Raw genomic sequence first — 21,217 nt, 5'->3', positions numbered from 1 at the left:
ATGGTTGTAGTCTTACAACTGTGATTGATGATTATTGCATGTGTGTGATGATGTGGCATTGTTGGCAAAGTCCATGCATATATAATTTGTTTACAGGATAATGTGAGTCTATGTGATGGAATCCTTGTTAGCATTGATGAAAGAATGTTGATCAATGAGAAGGACTCCCTGACTCCTTGGATCAAAGCTCTTCAAGGGCTAGGCGTGTTCTCGGAAGGATGACCAAAAATTAAGGATGGGTGGTAAGTGTTTGATGAAAGGCTTGAGAGGTACTCTAGGGTTTGGCTCACTCCATGGGTGATGAAGGCCACTCCTAAGGTTCTTACTCAAGGTGGAGATAGGTAGGGTTTGACCGAAATTAGACCAAGGGAGACTAAGGAAAAATATAAAGGCACAAAGACTTTCTCTATATTCAATATCAAAAGTGTTTACATGAGGTGCTCCCTAGGGTATTTATAAATGATGGGTGAGGTCATAACCCTACGGATGTGTGATGACTAGGTCATCATTGGATTATCATTCCCGCCTCAAAATGAGAAGGAAATGCACTCCAAATGACACTAACATGTAACCCTAAAAGTGTCGCACTTGCCTAGGCTAAAATATGGCATCCTTTTGGGTTAAGCTAAGCTACATCTAGGTGCATGATGGGAGTATGCAACCTAGGTGCCCTTCCACTTGGGCCAATGCTCCACTAAGGCCAAAAGACTCCCTTGTTGAGATGATGGAGATCATTGAGATGACTTGAAGACTCCTCAAGAAGCTTTAGTTTTGATGATGTTAATGTATAGATGGTGTTTGAGCCTATGCAAAAGGATATTATATTGATTGTAATAGATATAGGCTTGTGTGTCTGTTTGTTTATGATTGATGATGATGATGATGAATGCTTAATTCAAGAACTAATCAAGTTTTTTTAAGAAACCAAGAATTTGATTTTTTAGTATTTCCATGAATAAATATAAAATAATAGATTATCTTGAACAGGGTAATTTACTACCAAGTGTTTAAATATAGAAATATGACTTGATTTAAACAAGAGTTTTCAAGGTAACATTGTTAATCAATTACCATTCAGGGTAATAGATTACCAAATCTGTTACTGGAAAAGGATATTCAAATGTCCTCTGTGTTAATAGATTACCACGTCTGTTACTAGAAAATGTTTTTCAAGTACTCTTTGAGGTAATAGATTACCAAACTTTTTAATAGATTAAAATAGACTCTCTTGCTTGAAACAAGGCTAAAGAATCAAAGTTTTTATCGTGTTAATCGATTACTTCAAGAGATTATCGATTACCACAAAATGAAAAGCAATCATGGATCTTAAAAAGCTCGAAATAATTGATTACCATATCCCGTAATCGATTACCCTGGAGATATTTGTGTTTCTGGTTCATTTTAAAGAGCTAGTAACAGATTACCATATCAGGTAATAGATTACCTCTATTATTACTCTTTATAATTGAATCACGTCTTGTACTCTATAAAATCAATCTTTTTGAAATTTTAAAAGAGAACTTTTAATACATTTTGAAAATATTTTGAAAGAAAAACATTTGAGAAAAAGATGACTTTTAGAAACAAGTTTTAAGGCTTATCAAAGAGTTTTTCTAAAATTTCAAGAAGTGCAAAGATAAAACATGAATTCTTGAAAGAAAAAATTCAAGAAGTGTATTCAAGAGTGAAAGATCAATATATACACGAAATTCGGTGATATCTTTCTGATCTTTAAACTTGTATTTTCGTTTTGATTGGTGTATCTCATGAGACAGGGTGTCTCAACAAGAGATTTTGAAATCTTGAATAGGGTTTCTCAAGTAAGTTCTGTAGGGTACAAAAATTTTGTTTGTTTTCAATCTTGGGGTGTCAAGATTGATGTTTGTTTGAATTCTTGTAATATTTTGTGTGCAAGGTGTTTGTAAACAATATTATAGTGAATGATCTTTAATTTAGTGGGGTGCTAAATCAGGAAAAACTGGATGTAGGTCAAGTGGATGGTTGAACCATTATAAATTTTTGTGTTCTTTATCTTCTAACCCTTATCTTTAAAGAATCTTGTTAATTTCTTGTTTAAAGAATATAAAGATTTCTGAGATATGAAATTTCAATTGCAGTACCAACTCTAATCTTTATTCTTGTAATTGAAATTTATTAAAAAGAAGGTAATATAAAATCAACCTTGGTTACAAGTGATTGTTTTGCTGCATTAACGTTGATATTCTGATACGTTGGTAATAAACCTTGTAATCTTTTGTTCTATGTTAATTCAAATTGAGTAAAGGTTGTATTTTAGATATCTTGATAGGTCTTTATCAAGAATTGTCAAAAAAGTGAGTCATCTTAGGATAGAATCTATTCAACCCCCCTTCTAGATTCTTGTAAATTGGAACCAACAGAGTTGTAATTTTAGTGGTTGTTGGACTTTAATTATGTTTGATTGTCAGAACATTATTAATTAAGAGGTTGTGTCTTATTTTGATGCAAATAATAATTTATATGTTTTTATTCACACAATAAAGTGATGGATATTTAGTGAAACCTTTTTTTTAATTATTAATGGAAAAGTTTTTTATAATTACTTTCATTTTATCTCCAAAATTATTTTTATATATATTTATTTATTTAGGGTAGAATGGTGTCACACGGAGACTATAAAATAGATATAAAGTATTTGCTTAAGAAAAAAATGTCATTATTTTCATCATAAATAATATAAAAAGATAATAACGTACTTTATTAGTAAAATTATAAAAAAGATAAATAAAACTGAAATATGATTATCTTTACAAATAAACTCCTATATATAAACAATTATCTTAATTATTGTAACATTAAAATAAAATAATACATATTTAAAAAATTAAACTTATGAATTTGCATTAAATATCGTTGAATGTATTTATTATTATGGCCAAATTAATATTTTATTTAGGGAAATAAGCAAAACATTCAAATTAATCTTATAGTTAGCAAATAAAATCTGCATTAGTTGATACGGAATAAAATTTGCATTAAATATTATTGAATGTATCTATAATTAATTATGGTCAAATTTGGAGAATATTTGGGATTTTTTTTTTATGGAAGTAAACAAAGCATTCAAATCCTAGATTAAATGCAATAGATTTTATACCAACAAATCCATTTGCATTAAATTAAACCTCAAGCCTTGTTAACTATAAAGGTGTGATTTGCATCATCGATCACTCCCAACAGTCAAACTAGATAACAAAAGAAAAAAAAAAACAACAACAATACAATGATTCACAACCACTCTTCTCTTGTGTTGGTGTTCCTCCTATTCGTTGCATCCTCGTACGCAATCCCAGTTGAGAAAGAGAAAGAAATTTGCAAGCAAACCAAAAACCCTTCATTTTGTTTCTCTCTTCTCAACTCACAACCCAATGCAGACCTTGCTGGTCTAATCCAATTCACCATCAAAACAACACGTGCCAATGTCACCAACACAATCAATTTAACCAAAACTTTGATTGCCAAAAGTGCTAGTGATCCTAACGCAACAAAGCACTACAAATCTTGCTTGGATCACTTCAATGATGCCCTTGACAACGTTGACTACACTTTGGAGTTGTTCAAGAAAGGAGATTATGGAGGTGTGGGTGTGGCCATGTCTGCAGTGGGAACTGATGTTGATGATTGTCTTTCAGGAGAGTCTCCATCTGATCCTCCTTATAATGACCCCTCCCAGCTTCCTCAGTATGGTGCAGTTGTTGAGTTGCTTGCTATTATTACCATTATTATATCCAAGTCATTGTTTCATTAGCAATGCTTTCAAGTTTAAAGGAGTTTAAGGTGTTGCTGTGGAGTTAACTTCTTTTAATGAGAGTTTGTTCTTCACCGGCAATATTTTATTTGGCTTTTTTGTTTTCTTTTAATTTATTCAATAACGGGATTTAACGCATGTTACATCCGTATTAATAAATTGTTGATTCGAGTAGTAATGACTTGGTTTTTTAAAATACCATATTTGAATTTTGTGTATGGGAAGATGTGATTGGGTGGGAAGATCGATTTCCCTAAAAATAAATTAGTTAAATTTTATGATAAAGATTAATTTTTAACAAAATTGGTGAATATTTCGTATTAATAATATGTATAAAAAATATCATGTTATGTATCAACATATATTTGGTTATGAACTCAGCAATATTTTTATTTTAGTTTAAATATTGACAAATTTTGTATCAAAATTTTATGTTTTAAAGTTAAAAAGGATTCAAGTTAAGTTAAATTTCAATGTTTTTTGAAGTTTTGAAATGTTTATTGGTAAAATAATTAAACTATTTCACGACCATATTGTAAATTAATATTAATAATTTCATAATATAAGTTTACATATAATATTTTAATCATTTAAAATCTAAAAATTCGTTAAATTAGAAGTAAATAAAATTAAATATTAACTTTTAATGAGTTAGAAACTTATAATTGTGACACCCTTTACCCCATCATCAATTCACAATTAAATAATAAGAAAGATTTCTTTTTTTTTTTTTTTGGGTAAATAAAATCTTTCATAGTTTAATAACATCTTTCATGTATAAAACAATTGTTTCAAATATTATAAGGTAGAAGATTCACATTCGTAACTCATCAATCATAAAAAGTCAACATATAAGTATTAAGATTCAAGAAATCATATAAGGAAAATATAGATTAATTCCAGCAAAGGTGGCAGAGCCTCCTAGTTAGGAATTAATTTATAACTTTGAAATCATATAATAAAATAGTATAATAAAGATGTACATTTTGGTCTTTTCTCAGGAACGTTCAAAATTACATAAGAAGAGAAAATTAAAGTTTTTTAATATAATAACATCCAAAATAAACCTAGCTATGCCCGACGTCACATCCTATCAGAGCATGCCCCACTGAAGCCTTTAAGCCTCATCACCAACATCCCCATGATGCTGATCATCTGCAACATAATTTAAAACATATACAAAAACGACAAGGGAGTGAGAAACATCTCCCTCAGTTTCAGGTGAAGAATAAAGGTTAGATAGCACCCACACACACACAACAAATATAAGTCACATGTAAACAATACACATACATCATCAATATTACAAATACATTCATTTATTATGCAATGATGTCATGGACTCATCTCATAAATGCATGCATGTGGCGCCATACGGAAGTTTCACATATCATCACTGGTGACCCAAAGGTACACCTGGTTACATCACTGGTGACCCTAAGGTACACCTGGTTACATCACTGGTGACCCGAAGGTACACCTGGTTAGCAAGTTACATCGCTGGTGACCCTAAGGTACACCTTGTTAGCATGTTACATCACTGGTGACCCCAAGGTACACCTCGTTAGCAAGTTACATCACTGGTATGCGGCCTCAGCGGCACACCTGGAATAATATATGCGTATGATGCATGTCATACCATCATAATCTCATTGACTCAATATTTAACTTGTTACATAATTTCATTTATTACTTTCAACAAAGAACAAGGTAGAGTAAATAGAAAATCAGACAGAATAACGACACTTTCAACAAAAACAAAGTAGAATAAATAGAAAATCGGACAGAACAACGGCACCTTCAACAAAAAGCAAAGTAGAGTAAATAGAAATTTATACAGAACAACGGCACCTTCAACAAAAAGCAAAGTAGAGTAAATAGAAATTTAGACAGAACAACGGCAAGGGATTGGGGGCCAATCCGACAAACAACTACCCAACAATTATCCCCACACCCCTGAGCGAGGTTCTCACTCCCCCCCTTACCTGGATAGGCGGAGTTGGAACTTGGGCAGGGTCTCCTCCTCTGGATCCCCTTTTTCTTCCCTCTCTTTCTTTCTTTCTTTCTTTCTCTCTCTCTCTCTTTCTCTCTCTCTCCTCTTTCTCTCTCTCTCCTCTTTCTCTCTCTAAGACTTTCACTTCTTCTCCTCTGTACCAAATTTTCACCCCCTGCCCCTATTTATAGGCCTCCTGGCGCAACCGGAACGGCCGTACTGATTTCGGAACGGCCCGTTCCGGATCCTTCAAACGTGGGCAAATTTCTCAACTGGAACGGCCCGTTCCAAAACCGGAACGGCCCGTTCTCAAAAAGCAGAACGGCCCGTTCTGAAACCAGAACGGCCCGTTCTCAAACCCAGCAGAACGGCCCGTTCTCCCTCCGGAACGGCCCGTTCTCCTTGTTGGAACGGCCCGTTCTGGGCCCGTTCCCAACCTAAAATTTTAGCTTATTTTAAATGCTCAGAACGGCCCGTTCCACTTTTGGAACAGCCCGTTCCGAGTTACTCAAATGCCCCTAATACCTTTATAAAATTACGAAAATGCCATCAATAATTACGAAAATGCCATTACTAATAAAAATATCCTTTTAAGGAAATTGGGGTGTTACAATAATCTGTTAAGATCAGGTGTCAAAGTTAGCAAATTTATATCTTTAATAACTTTTTATAGAATATAAATTTAATCAATTCAACCATTGAATTATTTAATATTATAGTTATGATAATGTTTATCAAATTTCACATAATTTAGATTTTTCTAGATATATTATAACACAATGAATGTTAACTTATGCTTTGAATATCATATTAGTTAAAATAAAGAGATATGATTGATTACCAAATAATTTTATAATTGTATGAATTTTTTATAATTGATCTAATTGATAAGAACATCAAATACAATAGTTAGATTAATTAATTTGTATTCTATAAAAAAAAAAGGTTCACGTATTATTTTGTTAACTTTGACACCTAGCTTCAATGGATGTTGACCTTTTTTTTATTATATAATAGATAACTTATATTTAATCTGTTATAGTATTTAGTATTATCTTTTTTATTTAAGAAGAAAAATAAACTTTTTAGTAATATGTTTTGAAGGTAACTTTGATATATATGTGTGCATGTGATGATAATAACAACATTGTTAGAGACAATGGGTAGTGGTGATGATTGCAATTGAAGGCATAAAACTTTTTATTGAATAAATAAAATTATCAGATTAAATTAAATGGTTAGTATTTGGTGTGAAATTAAAATTTGACATTTTTGGTGTCATTTGATCTTATCCTTATACAAATAAGGGTTTATCGATGAAATAGTAAAATTACATTTTAAACAATTTTTTTATCAAACACAAATTTAATCGATTTAACTATTCTACGTAATGTTTTTACTAATTAAATTAAGTATACAAAATTTCATATAATTCTAATTTTCTTTATTTTTTGATATTTTATATTTAAAGGATAGTTATGTATTTGAAAATTTATTATATCAAAATCCTAGTATATAATGTGTGTATTTTTGTTCTCCTTTTCTTTCCATCATTTGAATAGACCATAAGTATAGAAATGCAAAATCATATAAGATGAATGATCAATTTTTTTAATAATTAATATAAAGAATTTTTTCACTATTAAAAATAGAAAAATCATTAATTATTTTTCAGAATATGAAATTTGTAATGAATAATAATGATATTTAAAGTTTCAAATAGTATATCAAATTCTTAGTATTATAAATTTCTTTTTATAAATATTGTCTTCACAACTTAAAATTTTTGAATTCATCATTGGTCATCATATCTACTTTTTAATGTATAAAATGATATTCAAAATACATGTCAATATTTATTGTTAAAAAATATATCTAGAAGAGTTCAAATCACTTGAACATTGATATGTGTGGGTGTAATATCATCAATACAACAATTAAATTGATTAAATATACATTTTATAAAATATTATTGAAGATATAGTTTCACTAATTTGACACCATGATGTTAACAATTCTTAACCCCTTTTTTAAAAAAGAAAAATATAATATTTCTTTGTAGAGACAATTTTTTTTAAAATGTGTTAAAAAAAAGCATAAATATATATGTATTATAAAATTATAATTGATGATAAAAAAATTATTGTAATCAACAAATTATTGTAAAAAATATGATAATAAGTTATCGTAAATTACTAAATCAATTGCTATAAATAATGAATAATTTGTTAAAAATAGGACTATTCACAACATGCTATAATTTGTTAAAAAAAATAGATAATTTAATGGGTGGCTATTCACAACATTAGAAATAAATTTTTTTTTTGTCTTAGTAATTAATCGGAGTATTATGGTCCACTTAAAATTAGAAGAAGAAAAAAATCGATTACACACATTATATCTCCATGTATAAATTATAATAATTATAGATATTATCTTCACTACCTTAATATTTAAGGTAATATAAAATTTATTATCATTGTTATCTTTATTAATATAATACAAATTTTGAAAAATCATTAAAAATTTGTGATAATAAACAAAAAGTTACAATAATTAGAAGAAAAATGTTACATCAAATTTAATAAATTAATTAGAAAATTATATATAAAAAATTATACAATACAAGACTTGATGATTAAATTAATTAATTTAATCAGAATATATATTTGCTGTAATTCTCTTAATTAAATATATCAATGCATTTTTATGAATTAAATAAAAAAATTGATAAAATTTAGGTAAAATAAATAATATATAATAATATCATGTGGCCTTTACTTACGTAACAAAAACTTCTTTTGTGATATATAAATAATTTTCTTAAAAAAAATGTTTATTACCTGTAAAAGTGATACCCAACTTAAATTAATCAGAACATTGGATTTGGTTATAGGTATCAAAGAAAGTAATATATAAAAAATATAAATGGGTTAAATAAACATTGTTATATATTGACACCCGAAATCCAAAGAGTTGGCATAGAAATAATTTCCCCCCTCATCATATTAAGTATCATATGTTTATTGATGTTCTTAATGATTAATCTCCACCAACCAAGTATTCACCTTTAGTTAAAAATATTTGTCAAAAATTATTAGTTTCCACCTTTGTCAACTATGAGATTAGGTCTTGTGTGTGAAAATTTCGACGTAATTTATTCTTTTTTAATAGTTGTGTGTGAAATTTCGGTAATTTATTCTTTTTTAAGAGTGATAAACGCAGTGATTATAATGGAGAAGGAATGATATTCCGTGTTTTTTTTAAATATAAATAATTTATTTTACTTATTATATTTTATAAATGTTTATGAAACTGTGTAGACACACTTATAAAATATCATATGAATAGGTCATAATATGTTTTGATCTTATTTTAATAAGTTGTTTAGTATAATTTATTATTTAATTTATACAAAAATTTATTAAAAATATCTAAATTTGAATTATGTCTACATATATAGTTTTTATTTTAATTTTTTTAAAAAAATTATTAAAAAATAGTTTTATATTTTTTCATTACTTCTTTTAGAGATTTTTGTTTCTTCCTTCAAAAGTTTTTGTTCCTCTTTATTTTTTTTCTCTTCAATTATTTTAATATCTTCCCCCAAAATCCACATTCCCGAATTATAAAAAAAAAAAAAAAAAAAAAAAAAAAAAAAAAAACTTCAAAAAATAATTTTTTTATCTAAAATAATATATATGAAATTATTTTGTTGTTAATATTTATACAATATTTTTTGTAATCATGATTTTATAAAATATATAGAATTGATTTTAAATTTTTAAAATTTATGATTCTTAACTTTTAATCATTGTTATATATAATTTATTTCTCATATTTTATTAATAATTTTATTTTCTTATAAACTAAAATTAGATGAATTGTACTATAGTAATTTTTTTAATGTTATTATAATGAAAATATCATTTTTAAAAATTATTTAGTTATTTTTTTTATTTTTTTTATTTAGTTTAAATATATTTTTTTATCCTTGTAAAATTAGGAAATTTTGATTTTCATCTTTATAACTTTTTTTTTTCATTCTTCTAAAATTTGTAAACATTAATTTTGATTCTCATTGTAACACCCAATTTTTTTAAAAGATGGCATTTTCGTAATTATTGATGGCATTTTCGTAATTTTAATAAAGGAATAAGGGTATTTCTGGGTGTCGGAACGGGACGTTCCAAATGCAGAACGGACCGTTCCAAAAGAAGGAATATGCTTGTTTTTAAAGACCCAGAACGGGCCTGGAACGGGCCGTTCTGGTATGGAGAACGTGCCGTTTTGGAAGCAATACGGGCCGTTCTGCTGAGATTTAGAACGGGTCGTTCTGGTTTCAGAACGGGCCATTCTGCTTTTTGGGAACGGGCAGTTCCGATTTTGGAACGGGCCGTTCCAGTTAAAAATTTGTCCATGTTTGAAGGATCCGGAACGGGCCGTTCCGAAATCAGTACGGGCCGTTCCGGGTGCGTCAGATTGCCTATAAATAGGGCCAAGGGGGGTGAAAATTTTATACTGAGTAAGAAGTGAAAATTTTAGAGAGAGAAAGAGGAGAGAGAGAGAGAGAGAGAGAAAGAAAGAAAGAGAGGGAAAGAAAGAGGAAATCCAGAAGAGGAGACTCTGCCCAAGTTTCAACTCCGCTTATCCAGGTAAGGGGGGAGTGAGAAACCTCGCTCAGGGGTGTGGGGATAATTGTTGGATAGTTTGTTTGTCGGATTGGCCCCCAATCCCTTGCCGTTGTTCTGTCTGATTTTCTATTTACTCTACTTTGCTCTCTGTTGAAGGTGTCGTTGTTCTATTTGATTTTCTATTTACTCTACTTTGTTCTTTGTTGAAAGTAATAAATGAATATGAAATTAATATTAATAATAAATGAGTTTTAATATGAATAAGAATGTTCTCTGAATCTCTGTGAATACCTATGCGGACCTTATGAGGAGTATTTATGACATGACCATGGAAATATGGACAAATGACATGAGACCTAAGAATGGACTATTGAGACAAACTATGATTATGAGACTATGACAAATGAGGACATGATGTACTAAATGAAATTCTGTAATAAGTTAAATGTTGAGTTAACGAAATAATGAATGTGTGACATGCATCATATGCATATATTACTCCAGGTGTGCCGCTGAGGCCGCATACCAGTGATGTAACTTGCTAACGAGGTGTACCTTAGGGTCACCAGTGATGTAACTTGCTAACGAGGTGTACCTTAGGGTCACCAGCGATGTAACTTGCTAACAAGGTGTACCTTGGGGTCACCAGCGATGTAACTTGTTAACAAGGTGTACCTTAGGGTCACCAGTGATGTAACCAGGTGTACCTTAGGGTCACCAGTGATGTAACCAGGTGTACCTTTGGGTCACCAGTGATGATATGTGAAACTTCCTTATGGCGCCACATGCATGCATTTATGAGTCGAGTTCATGACATTATTGCATGATAAATGAATGTATATGTGATATTGATGTATGTGTATTGTTTACATGTGACTTATATTTGTTGAGTGTGTGTGGGTGCTATCTAACCTTTATTTTTGCACCTGAAACTGAGTGAGATGTTTCTCACTCCCTTGTTGTTCTTGTATATTTTTAAATTATGTTGCAGGTGCTCATCATCATGAGGATGTTGGTAATGAGGCTTAAGGGTTCAGTTGGGCATGCTCCGATAGGATGTGACATCGGGGCTTAGCTAGCTTAGTCTAATATGTTATTATTTTAAAAGCTTTAATTTTCTCTTCCTTAGTAATTTTGAACGTTCTTGAGAAAAGACCAAAATGTACATCTTTGTCATACTATTTTATTACATGATTTGAAAGTGATATATTAATTCCTAACTAGGAGGCACTGCCACCTTTACTGGAATTAATATATAGTCTCCTTTATATGATTTCTTGAGTTTAATACTTATATTTGACTTTTTATGATTGATGAGTTAAGAATGTGAATCTTCTACCTTATGATATTTGAGACAATTGTTTTATACATGAAAGATGTTATTAAACTATGAAAGATCTTATTTACTCAAAAAGAAAAAGAAATTATTGTTTATATTTATTGTGTATTAACGATGGGGTAGAGGGTGTCACATTTAGTGGTATCAGAGCAGGTCGATCTAATCGGCCGTGAGTTATGTATTTATCTTGATTTTGTTGTGTACTCTGACAGTGTTTTGTTTGTTGTATACTTTGATGATGCTTTGCTTTGATAAGGATGATGATGATGTTCTCCTTGTGCTGATATTGAAAAAGTTTGATATTGTTAAGTTATTTTGTAATTAGAGGAATAATAGTCATGATAGTGTTAGCTAATACCATTATGACTGCTCTTCTTCATTCTTATGATTGCTTATTTGTTTGATACTTCTTGCTTACGTAAGAAGTAATGGTTGAGTAATATCGCTTGTATTGCAAGCATATGTGCGAGTAGTGGTAGACGAAATATCGTGCTAATATTATAAAAACTATTGAGGCCTTAGATTTGGGTAAGACATTGATTTATTTTAAGTGTATTAAGAATTTACGATTGGTGAAATTTTTGAAAGCTATAGTTGTAGCAATTGAATCCAAAGATGATGTATGTTGAGAATTGGAATTTTGGTATTCTTAAGGAGAGATTAAAGTGTTGATAATTTCTAGAGTTTGATGATTGCATGTGAATTTATTTTCTACGCCTGAATATGTGAGTTATCTGGTTTAGATTTGTAGTGGGAAACTTTGATATGAATTTCAGGTGGAAAGAAGTAAGTTTGGAAGGATTGAGGTATTTATGTGGCTTTAGATGTTGATACACTATTGTTGTCTGGTGTAGGAGATGTTTTGTTGTGACAGTACAAGTGCTATACTGACAAAATTAGAATTTTTGTTAGTCTTCAGGAAAGTGGTAGCCTTGGATGTTATCTTTCTAATGGAATTGGAATCAGGTAAAACGGAGGTCTAGAACTCCAGTATAGCTGCTTTGGTAATCAGAGGTATAGTTGTAAGCACTGAATATATTTGTTGTGATTTTTGAAGTTTTCTTTAGCTAAGAAGATGATTTTTTTTAAATCTCATGTCTCACTAAGAGTTGTAGCTTATTCACTTAGTGATAGGTTGAGATCACGTGGATGGGTAGAACTCTCTATGTGTTGTTTTCTTTGATAGTTGTTGAAAGGAGAAGTTAGGCTGTATAATAATGTTTTCGGTTAGTAGGCAATGCAAGGATAAGAATGGACTTTGTTAAGATGTTCTGGGTGTTTTCATGTGGATTGAGAGGTTGTTTAAGGTTGTATGATGCTATGTGGTAAAGGTTGTTCATGTACATGCTTATGGATGGTATATATGAAGGTTTAAAGTAGGCATTCTAATATGACTTGATATGCATGTAAGTCGATATGTGGATAGAAGACCTTAGGGATCAAATGGTGAATGTTGTATGGTTAGTGAGATTGATCTTAGGGTGTGATATGATCATATTGTAGTTGAAGGTGAAGATATATCCAAGACGGTTGTATGTTAAGTTATCTAAGTATTACTATTTTATTTTATTATTATATGATATAAGTTTTCTAGTCCCTGTAAATTTCAGTTGAGGTAAACATGAATCTGTCTTAGGTAGAAGTTGTGTTTAAGCAGAGAGATATCTAAGCAAGTTAGCGAGGATAAAAGTGTTATGAGGTTTATTATTGGAGATTTATTGAAAGAATTTCTAGGATAACATTGCCCTACATTCACTATGAGGAGTATTGTCTTTATGTGAGATAGTAAGTGAAAGTATTTTCTAAACTCTTAAGAAAAATTGACTAGTGTTAACATTACCTGACTCTAGTAAGTCTTATGTGGGATATAGTGATGACTTTGAAGACAGGTTTGGGAGGATTATTGATGCAAAGGTAATAACTTATGTTTTTAAGCATCTAGGTAATGGAAAATTCATGAGAGAAATTACCTTACCCATGACCTTGAATTAGAGGTTGTAATAGTTACGCTTGAGATTTTAGAAACATTATTGAGATATTTAGTGATTATAAGGATCTTAAATATCTATTGACCAAAAGAGATAGTTGGAATTCCTTAAGAAATAAGATTTTGATCTTATTGGTTATTTGGCCAAAGCCATTATGGTAACCGATGTTTTGAATATGAAACCTTTATATTTATCTTCCTTTATGATTAGAGAAATGGATCTTTGGACTCAAATTAGGAATTTAAGTTTGACTTATGAGAATACTCCTAGTAGTGTGAAACTAGGTATGACTTGAGTAACAATTGGATCCTTGAAAGAAATTGGAAAAACACAATTAGTTGATTCATTTTTGGTGATAAGATATGAGACTATAGGATAAGGTGATGGATAAGAGTTTGACTTGGAGGTAGATGGAATGGTGAAATTAGAGATCTGGTATGTGTACCTAGTGAACTTATGCTTAAGTGTTTGATCTTTGGAAAGGTTGTGGAAAGGCTCACAAAAGTTAAACCAATATTGTGACAGATGCCTTGATTATGATGATCACTGATATATTATTTTTGATTATTTAAGGATTGGATTTGATTGAAGAATTTAGAGACTTATGCTGGATGTGTAAGATTACCCTTAGGAGCATTGAATTGACTATGATTGAAAATAATTAGTGAATTAGTGATGAGATTAAAGAAGCTCAGGGGTTAGAACCTTTCCTAGTAAACCAAGTGGAAAAGATTAGTAGGAGTATGAGTAACCTTTTCTAAATAGAAATTGATGTTGTTTTGAGAATAAATTTGGATGCTTAGTAATCTTGAATAAGAAAGATGATTTTAGAGAAAGGACATAAGAGTACTCTTTTATTTAGGAGCTACTAAGACGTGTCAGAGTAGCGCAGCGGAAGTGTAGTGACCTAAGGTGAAGAGAAAAGAAATCATATACTCGTGTTTAGTATGCAAGAAGTCTTTAGAAATTTTGTAGCAATTAGACTTCTCATTTTGGAAGTGAGATGGTGAATGGATAGACTTTAATTGTAGGTTTGTCTGAGACGTTTAAGAGATTGATTATAATTGTGTTTTAGTGGATAGGCTTACCAGATTTGCTTGTCTTATCCTTAGAAATCCTTGGATGAAATTGATACAGTTGTATATCGATAAGATAGTGAAGTTGCATAAGAATTAGAAGTTAAGAAGCGAAGAGTCTTCCATTACAAAAATTTTGGGGACGAAATTTTTAAAAGGAGGAGAGAATTGTAACACCCAATTTTTTTAAAAGATGGCATTTTCGTAATTATTGATGGCATTTTCGTAATTTTAATAAAGGAATAAGGGTATTTCTGGGTGTCGGAACGGGCCGTTCCAAATGCAGAACGGGCCGTTCCAAAAGAAGGAATATGCTTGTTTTTAAAGACCCAGAACGGGCCTGGAACGGGCCGTTCTGGTATGGAGAACGGGCCGTTTTGGAAGCAATACGGGTCGTTCTGCTGAGATATAGAACGGGTCGTTCTGGTTTCAGAACGGGCCGTTCTGCTTTTTGGGAATGGGCCGTTCCGATTTTGGAACGGGCCGTTCCAGTTGAAAAATTTGCCCATGTTTGAAGGATCTAGAACGGGCCGTTTCGAAATCAATACGGGCCGTTCCGGGTGCGTCAGATTGCCTATAAATAAGGCCAAGGGGGGTGAAAATTTTATACTGAGTAAGAAGTGAAAATTTTAGAGAGAGAAAGAGGAGAGAGAGAGAGAGAGAAAGAAAGAAAGAAAGAGAGGGAGAGAAAGAAAGAAAGAGAGGGAAAGAAAGAGGGAATCTAGAAGAGGAGACTCTGCCCAAGTTTCAACTCCGCTTATCCAGGTAAGGGGGGAGTGAGAAACCTCGCTCAGGGGTGTGGGGATAATTGTTGGATAGTTTGTTTGTCGGATTGGCCCCCAATCCCTTGCCGTTGTTCTGTCTGATTTTCTATTTACTCTACTTTGCTCTTTGTTGAAGGTGTCGTTGTTCTGTCTGATTTTCTCTTTACTCTACTTTGCTCTTTGTTGAAGGTGCCGTTGTTCTGTTTGATTTTCTATTTACTCTACTTTGTTCTTTGTTGAAAGTAATAAATGAATATGAAATTAATGTTAATAATAAATGAGTTTTAATATGAATAAGAATGTTCTCTGAATCTCTGTGAATACCTATGCGGACCTTATGAGGAGTATTTATGACATGACCATGGAAATATGGACAAATAACATGAGACCTAAGAATGGACTATTGAGACAAACTATGATTATGAGACTATGACAAATGAGGACATGATGTACTAAATGAAATTCTGTAATAAGTTAAATGTTGAGTTAATGAAATAATGAATGTGTGACATGCATCATATGCATATATTACTCCAGGTGTGCCGCTGAGGCCGCATACCAGTGATGTAACTTGTTAACGAGGTGTACCTTAGGGTCACCAGTGATGTAACTTGCTAACGAGGTGTACCTTAGGGTCACCAGCGATGTAACTTGCTAACAAGGTGTACCTTGGGGTCACCAGCGATGTAACTTGTTAACAAGGTGTACCTTAGGGTCACCAGTGATGTAACCAAGTGTACCTTAGGGTCACCAGTGATGTAACCAGGTGTACCTTTGAGTCACCAGTGATGATATGTGAAACTTCCTTATGGCGCCACATGCATGCATTTATGAGTCGAGTTCATGACATTATTGCATGATAAATGAATGTATATGTGATATTGATGTATGTGTATTGTTTACATGTGACTTATATTTGTTGAGTGTGTGTGGGTGCTATCTAACCTTTATTTTTGCACCTGAAACTGAGTGAGATGTTTCTCACTCCCTTGTTGTTCTTGTATATATGTTTAAATTATGTTGCAGGTGCTCATCATCATGAGGATGTTGGTAATAAGGCTTAAGGGTTCAGTTGGGCATGCTCTGATAGGATGTGACATCGGGGCTTAGCTAGCTTAGTCTAATATGTTATTATTTTAAAAGCTTTAATTTTCTCTTCCTTAGTAATTTTGAACGTTCTTGAGAAAAGACCAAAATGTACATCTTTGTCATACTATTTTATTACATGATTTGAAAGTGATATATTAATTCCTAACTAGGAGGCACTGCCACCTTTACTGGAATTAATATATAGTCTCCTTTATATGATTTCTTGAGTTTAATACTTATATTTGACTTTTTATGATTGATGAGTTACGAATGTGAATCTTCTACCTTATGAAATTTGAGACAATTGTTTTATACATGAAAGATGTTATTAAACTATGAAAGATCTTATTTACTCAAAAAGAAAAAGAAATTATTGTTTACATTTATTGTGTATTAACGTTGGGGTAGAGGGTGTCACACTCATAAAATATAAACTTTTGTTTGATCCTATAAAATATTTTTCTTTATTTTCATTGCTTTAAAATTTATAGCCATTATTTTTGGTCATTAATAATTATTTTAAAATAAATAAATAACAGTTATTTTAAGAATCTATATAAATTTTTAAGAGTATCAAATATCAACATGATATCACCTAATAGTGATATATAACAACTAGGATACTCACTTAATCTTTTAACAAATATAGGAACTAAAAATAACAGTTTTAATTTTATAAGGATAAAAGATAAAAAAAATTACGATGACTAAAATAAAAATTAGTTAATTTTGTAGGAATTAAAAATATTTTTTAAGTCTTTTATTTTATTTTTAGTCAGAAATTAACTTGTATTGTTAATTTTTAAAATAAGATAAATGATATATCCAAACACTTTAAAATTATATAAATTATTTTTTTCTCTCCAAATTATATTAATGTTTTTTAACATATATATTAAAATGTCACAAATTATTAAATTTGAAGCACTTATAATAATATAAGTTATTATTATATAAACAAGATCTTAAATATCTTGTTTGTTAAAAGTGAACTCATATTCACACCTTTTTTTTTTAATCTTTTCACTCTCCAATTTTTCACTAATGATTAAAAAAATATTCTCAACAAAAATTATTTCTATTTTGTATCTTGTAAAGCCATTTCGTATTTTGACAATATTTTATTAAGTATATAATAGAAATTTTTGTTATGTATCTTAATATAATAGAAACTAATTTCTATCCTATTAGCAACACTGAAAAGAAAAATTGCAAATGAAAAGATGGAGGAGAAGCAACGAGGGAGTGAAACTCGCACAAAAAAACAATCAATATTGACAGATCAGAAAGAATAATGCTCGTAAAAAAGAAAGTGGGATAATCTCTGAAAATGATGAAAAGGTGGGGTTTGTAAGAGTGAGGGAGAATTACGTAAAAGGATAGAATATAAACAAAAAAAGAAGAAAAAAAAAGTGAAGGTGAGAAGATAATGACATTATTATTACTGGTAGGTAAAAGTTTCTTTGAATACACATGTCTGTAGAAATAGTGAAACACACTGAGTTATGGACGATTTACTATGGTTCAACGTCGATGTGAGAGAAGTTTTTTTTTTTGGACAAATTTTAGTTGAGTCTGATTTTTTTTAAATTATGAAATTTTTAAATGATGTGTGTTATAGATATTACCCTTGTTATGTCTTAAATAATAAAGTCTTAAGTTTAGTGAATCAAGATTGGAGGGTGATCTGTTGTTATATTTTTTTGAAAAGTTAATCAAGTAATTGATGTTTTAGTCAAATCGGATGGAATCATAAATGATGGATTACATATTTTTTTAAAAACTTCTCCCGTGGATATAAATTTTACTTTTTTGTTGATATTTCAGCTATATTTTTCTTTCGAGATTTTTAATTTTAGACATTAAGGGGGTGTATTGGATTAAGATTTTAAAAGATTTTTTTAGTAAAAAAAAATCCTGTAAATTTTAAAAAAATTTGTAGGATTTTCATGACTTTTAAGATTTTGTAGGATTCTTCAAGACTTTAAATCAGGATTTTAATGGATTCTGCAAGACTTTTAAATCAGGATTTTAATGGATTCTGTGGGATTTTATAGAATTTTCGTGAATTTTTTACATATGATAAGATTTCAAAAAAAATTTCATACATTCAAATTTAAAAAGAGTCAAAGACAAAAATAATAAAAAATAACAATGCCTAGATAAATAATAATAATAATAATAATTCTCTATAATATCTTATCCTCTTAAATAGCATTCACCTACATATTCATAGCTATACTAGTTCTCCAAATATTAGCGTCTTCTCGCTCTTACTCCTGGGTTTGAATAATGGGCTCAAAAGTATGATCTTCATTAATCGGTATTGTTGAAGATGAAGGTTCGTCCACCGCTTCAATTGAAAATTTATCAGAACGACATTCTTTACGTAGAAAGTTATGTAGTGTTGCACATACTAACACGAGTTCTACTTGTGTTTTAAATAAAAATGGATGTGCTGACTTAAAAATCATGAACCTTGATTTAAAAATACCAAATATTCTATCAATCACATTCCTTAAAGACGCATGACAAAGATTGAACAATTTTTTCTCAATTTCAGGGTCATCACCCTGACCTACAAAATCTTGTAGATGATATATTACACCTCGCAATGGAGCTAAAAATTGACGTCAATTAAGAAATTCACAATCCACCAAGAAATATTTACCTAATTACATATGCAATATATATAATATTAGTATAATAATAATAATAATTATTATTATTATTATGATTCTTATTATTATTATTATTATAATTATTATTATTATTTAAAGAATAAACATTTACCTTGAGTCACTTTAAGTCCATTCCTCCTTGTTATAGCATCATTTAGTAGCTTAGAATCATGAGCCAAACCCTCCCACCTACTAAGAATGTACGTGAACTCCAAATCAAAATTACAAGCGACTAATACATTTTGTAATATCTTTTCATGATGATTACAATAACTACTTACATCTCGCCCCCTCACTATTGTTGGAATATGTGTCCCGTCAATAGCTCTAATGCAATCCTAAAATTTAACATATATAACACTTCATTGTACGAAAAATATAAATATAGTAGTGTTAAATTTAATTATAATTTTTATTGTAAGATAATTAGAACATACCTTGAAGAAAGGGAAGAACCTTGTGCTTTCTCTAATTTTATTAGCTGGCACAGTTGATCCTAGTTTAGCCACCAAAATAGGTGCTATCGTATTCAAAACCTTCAAAATCTTGTGAAAATTTTCACTTGTAGCAAATTGTGATCGATCAAATGTGTTACGAATTACACAATATCGAGTATTCTGACCAACAATTTTTAGGAATGATGCAAGCATTTCTTCAACACAAATATGTTGTGTATCCTCTAGAGGTGTTGTGAGACCCGTAAATGATATACACCTCCTTTCCCCCTCCCCCCAACTCTCATTCAAAAATTCTCTCCTTCACTCTCTTTGTCTCTTTCACCCTTTTTCCTTGTTCTTGAACTTTGGTGGTACTCTATTTGAATTGAAGGTGCTGAGCTTGGTGTGGAAACTAGCTGAAGATTTTCATTCTCCTTTGGTCTCCGTCCATTCTCTCTTCCTCTTCTCCGTTTCCTTTCCCGAAGCTCGGATTTTTGGCCGAGGTAAGGGAAGCTAGTATTTTTGTTTTTTTTTCACTGTTTTTGGCTGTGGACGAGTTCTAGAAACTCATTGGATGCTTGTTGATGGCTGGTTCGTGGCTGGATTGAAAGAAAACTTGTTTTTTTGGGGTTTTGGGGTTGTTGAGAAATTTTGGGGAAGATCCTTGATCTGTTATTGCATGTTGAAAAAGGTTGTATTTTTGGACTCTCGGATGAAAATGTAGAAATTTGAACCGATTGCATGTGAAGTTTCTAGTTATTTTGCAGATGTTTGAAGAATTTTTCAAAAATGGAGGGTTGTTGCGGAGCTTCGCGCTGAGCGCTGTTCATCGCACTGGGCGCGTGGCCACCAGGGGACCCCATTTGGCCAAGCTCGCCGGGCGCGATGATGAGTGCGCCGGGCGCGCTTGAGAATGTGGGTCTCTGGTTGGCCCGCGCTGGGCGTGACGTGGACCGCGCTGGGCGCGATACTCATTGTAACTTGTTTTTGGGTTCTTGAGGCTACGCTGAGCGCAGACCTTGTCGCGCTGGGCGTGAGACTCCCTAGGAGTCTCTGCCTTGTGGGCGCTGGGCGCAAATTTGAATTGCGCTGGGCGCGAGAACAAGTGAGGTCTCTGCCCTCCCCGCGCTGGGCGCGGGTTTGGGCACGCCGGGCACGCGGGGCCCTTGGGGTCTCTGCCTGGCAAGCGCTGGGTGCAATTGGTTATTGCGCCAAGCGCGAGGGAGCCTTGGGTTCTCTGGCTGAGTCCTGTCGGGCGCGGGCACACCTGCGCTGGGCGCGCTGACCCCCTGGTGCTCTCTAGTTGTGTTGCGCTGGGCGCAACCACGTATGCGCCAGGCGCGGATGAGATTGTTGTGTATGATGTTTTATGTTGAGTTGAATTGAAATGGAAGGTTATGAAATGATGTCTAGTAGATAATGTTGTTGT

General features: G+C 31.6%; 1 protein-coding gene and 1 long non-coding RNA gene across 2 annotated transcripts; one reads left to right on the top strand and one right to left on the bottom strand.

Annotated features, from left to right (window-relative positions):
• Positions 1 to 3,262: 3,262 nt before the first annotated feature.
• On the top strand, positions 3,263 to 3,787 carry LOC109790139 (pectinesterase inhibitor 1). Its single transcript, XM_020349251.1, has one exon. It carries the CDS (start codon positions 3,263 to 3,265, stop codon positions 3,785 to 3,787), a length of 525 nt encoding a protein of 174 aa, XP_020204840.1.
• Positions 3,788 to 4,665: 878 nt separating this feature from the next.
• On the bottom strand, positions 4,666 to 7,139 carry LOC145953965 (uncharacterized). The gene is made up of 2 exons (XR_014431180.1): positions 5,773 to 7,139; positions 4,666 to 4,942 (listed from the first exon to the last, which is right to left on the bottom strand). It is a non-coding gene; the product is annotated as an uncharacterized LOC145953965 (long non-coding RNA).
• Positions 7,140 to 21,217: the final 14,078 nt, after the last annotated feature.

The sequence above is a fragment of the Cajanus cajan genome, chromosome 1 (assembly GCF_000230855.2).
Source record: "Cajanus cajan strain Asha chromosome 1, NIPB_CcT2T_4, whole genome shotgun sequence".
NCBI classification, from domain to species: Eukaryota; Viridiplantae; Streptophyta; class Magnoliopsida; order Fabales; family Fabaceae; genus Cajanus; species Cajanus cajan.
This window is presented reverse-complemented; position numbering and strand designations above follow the sequence as displayed.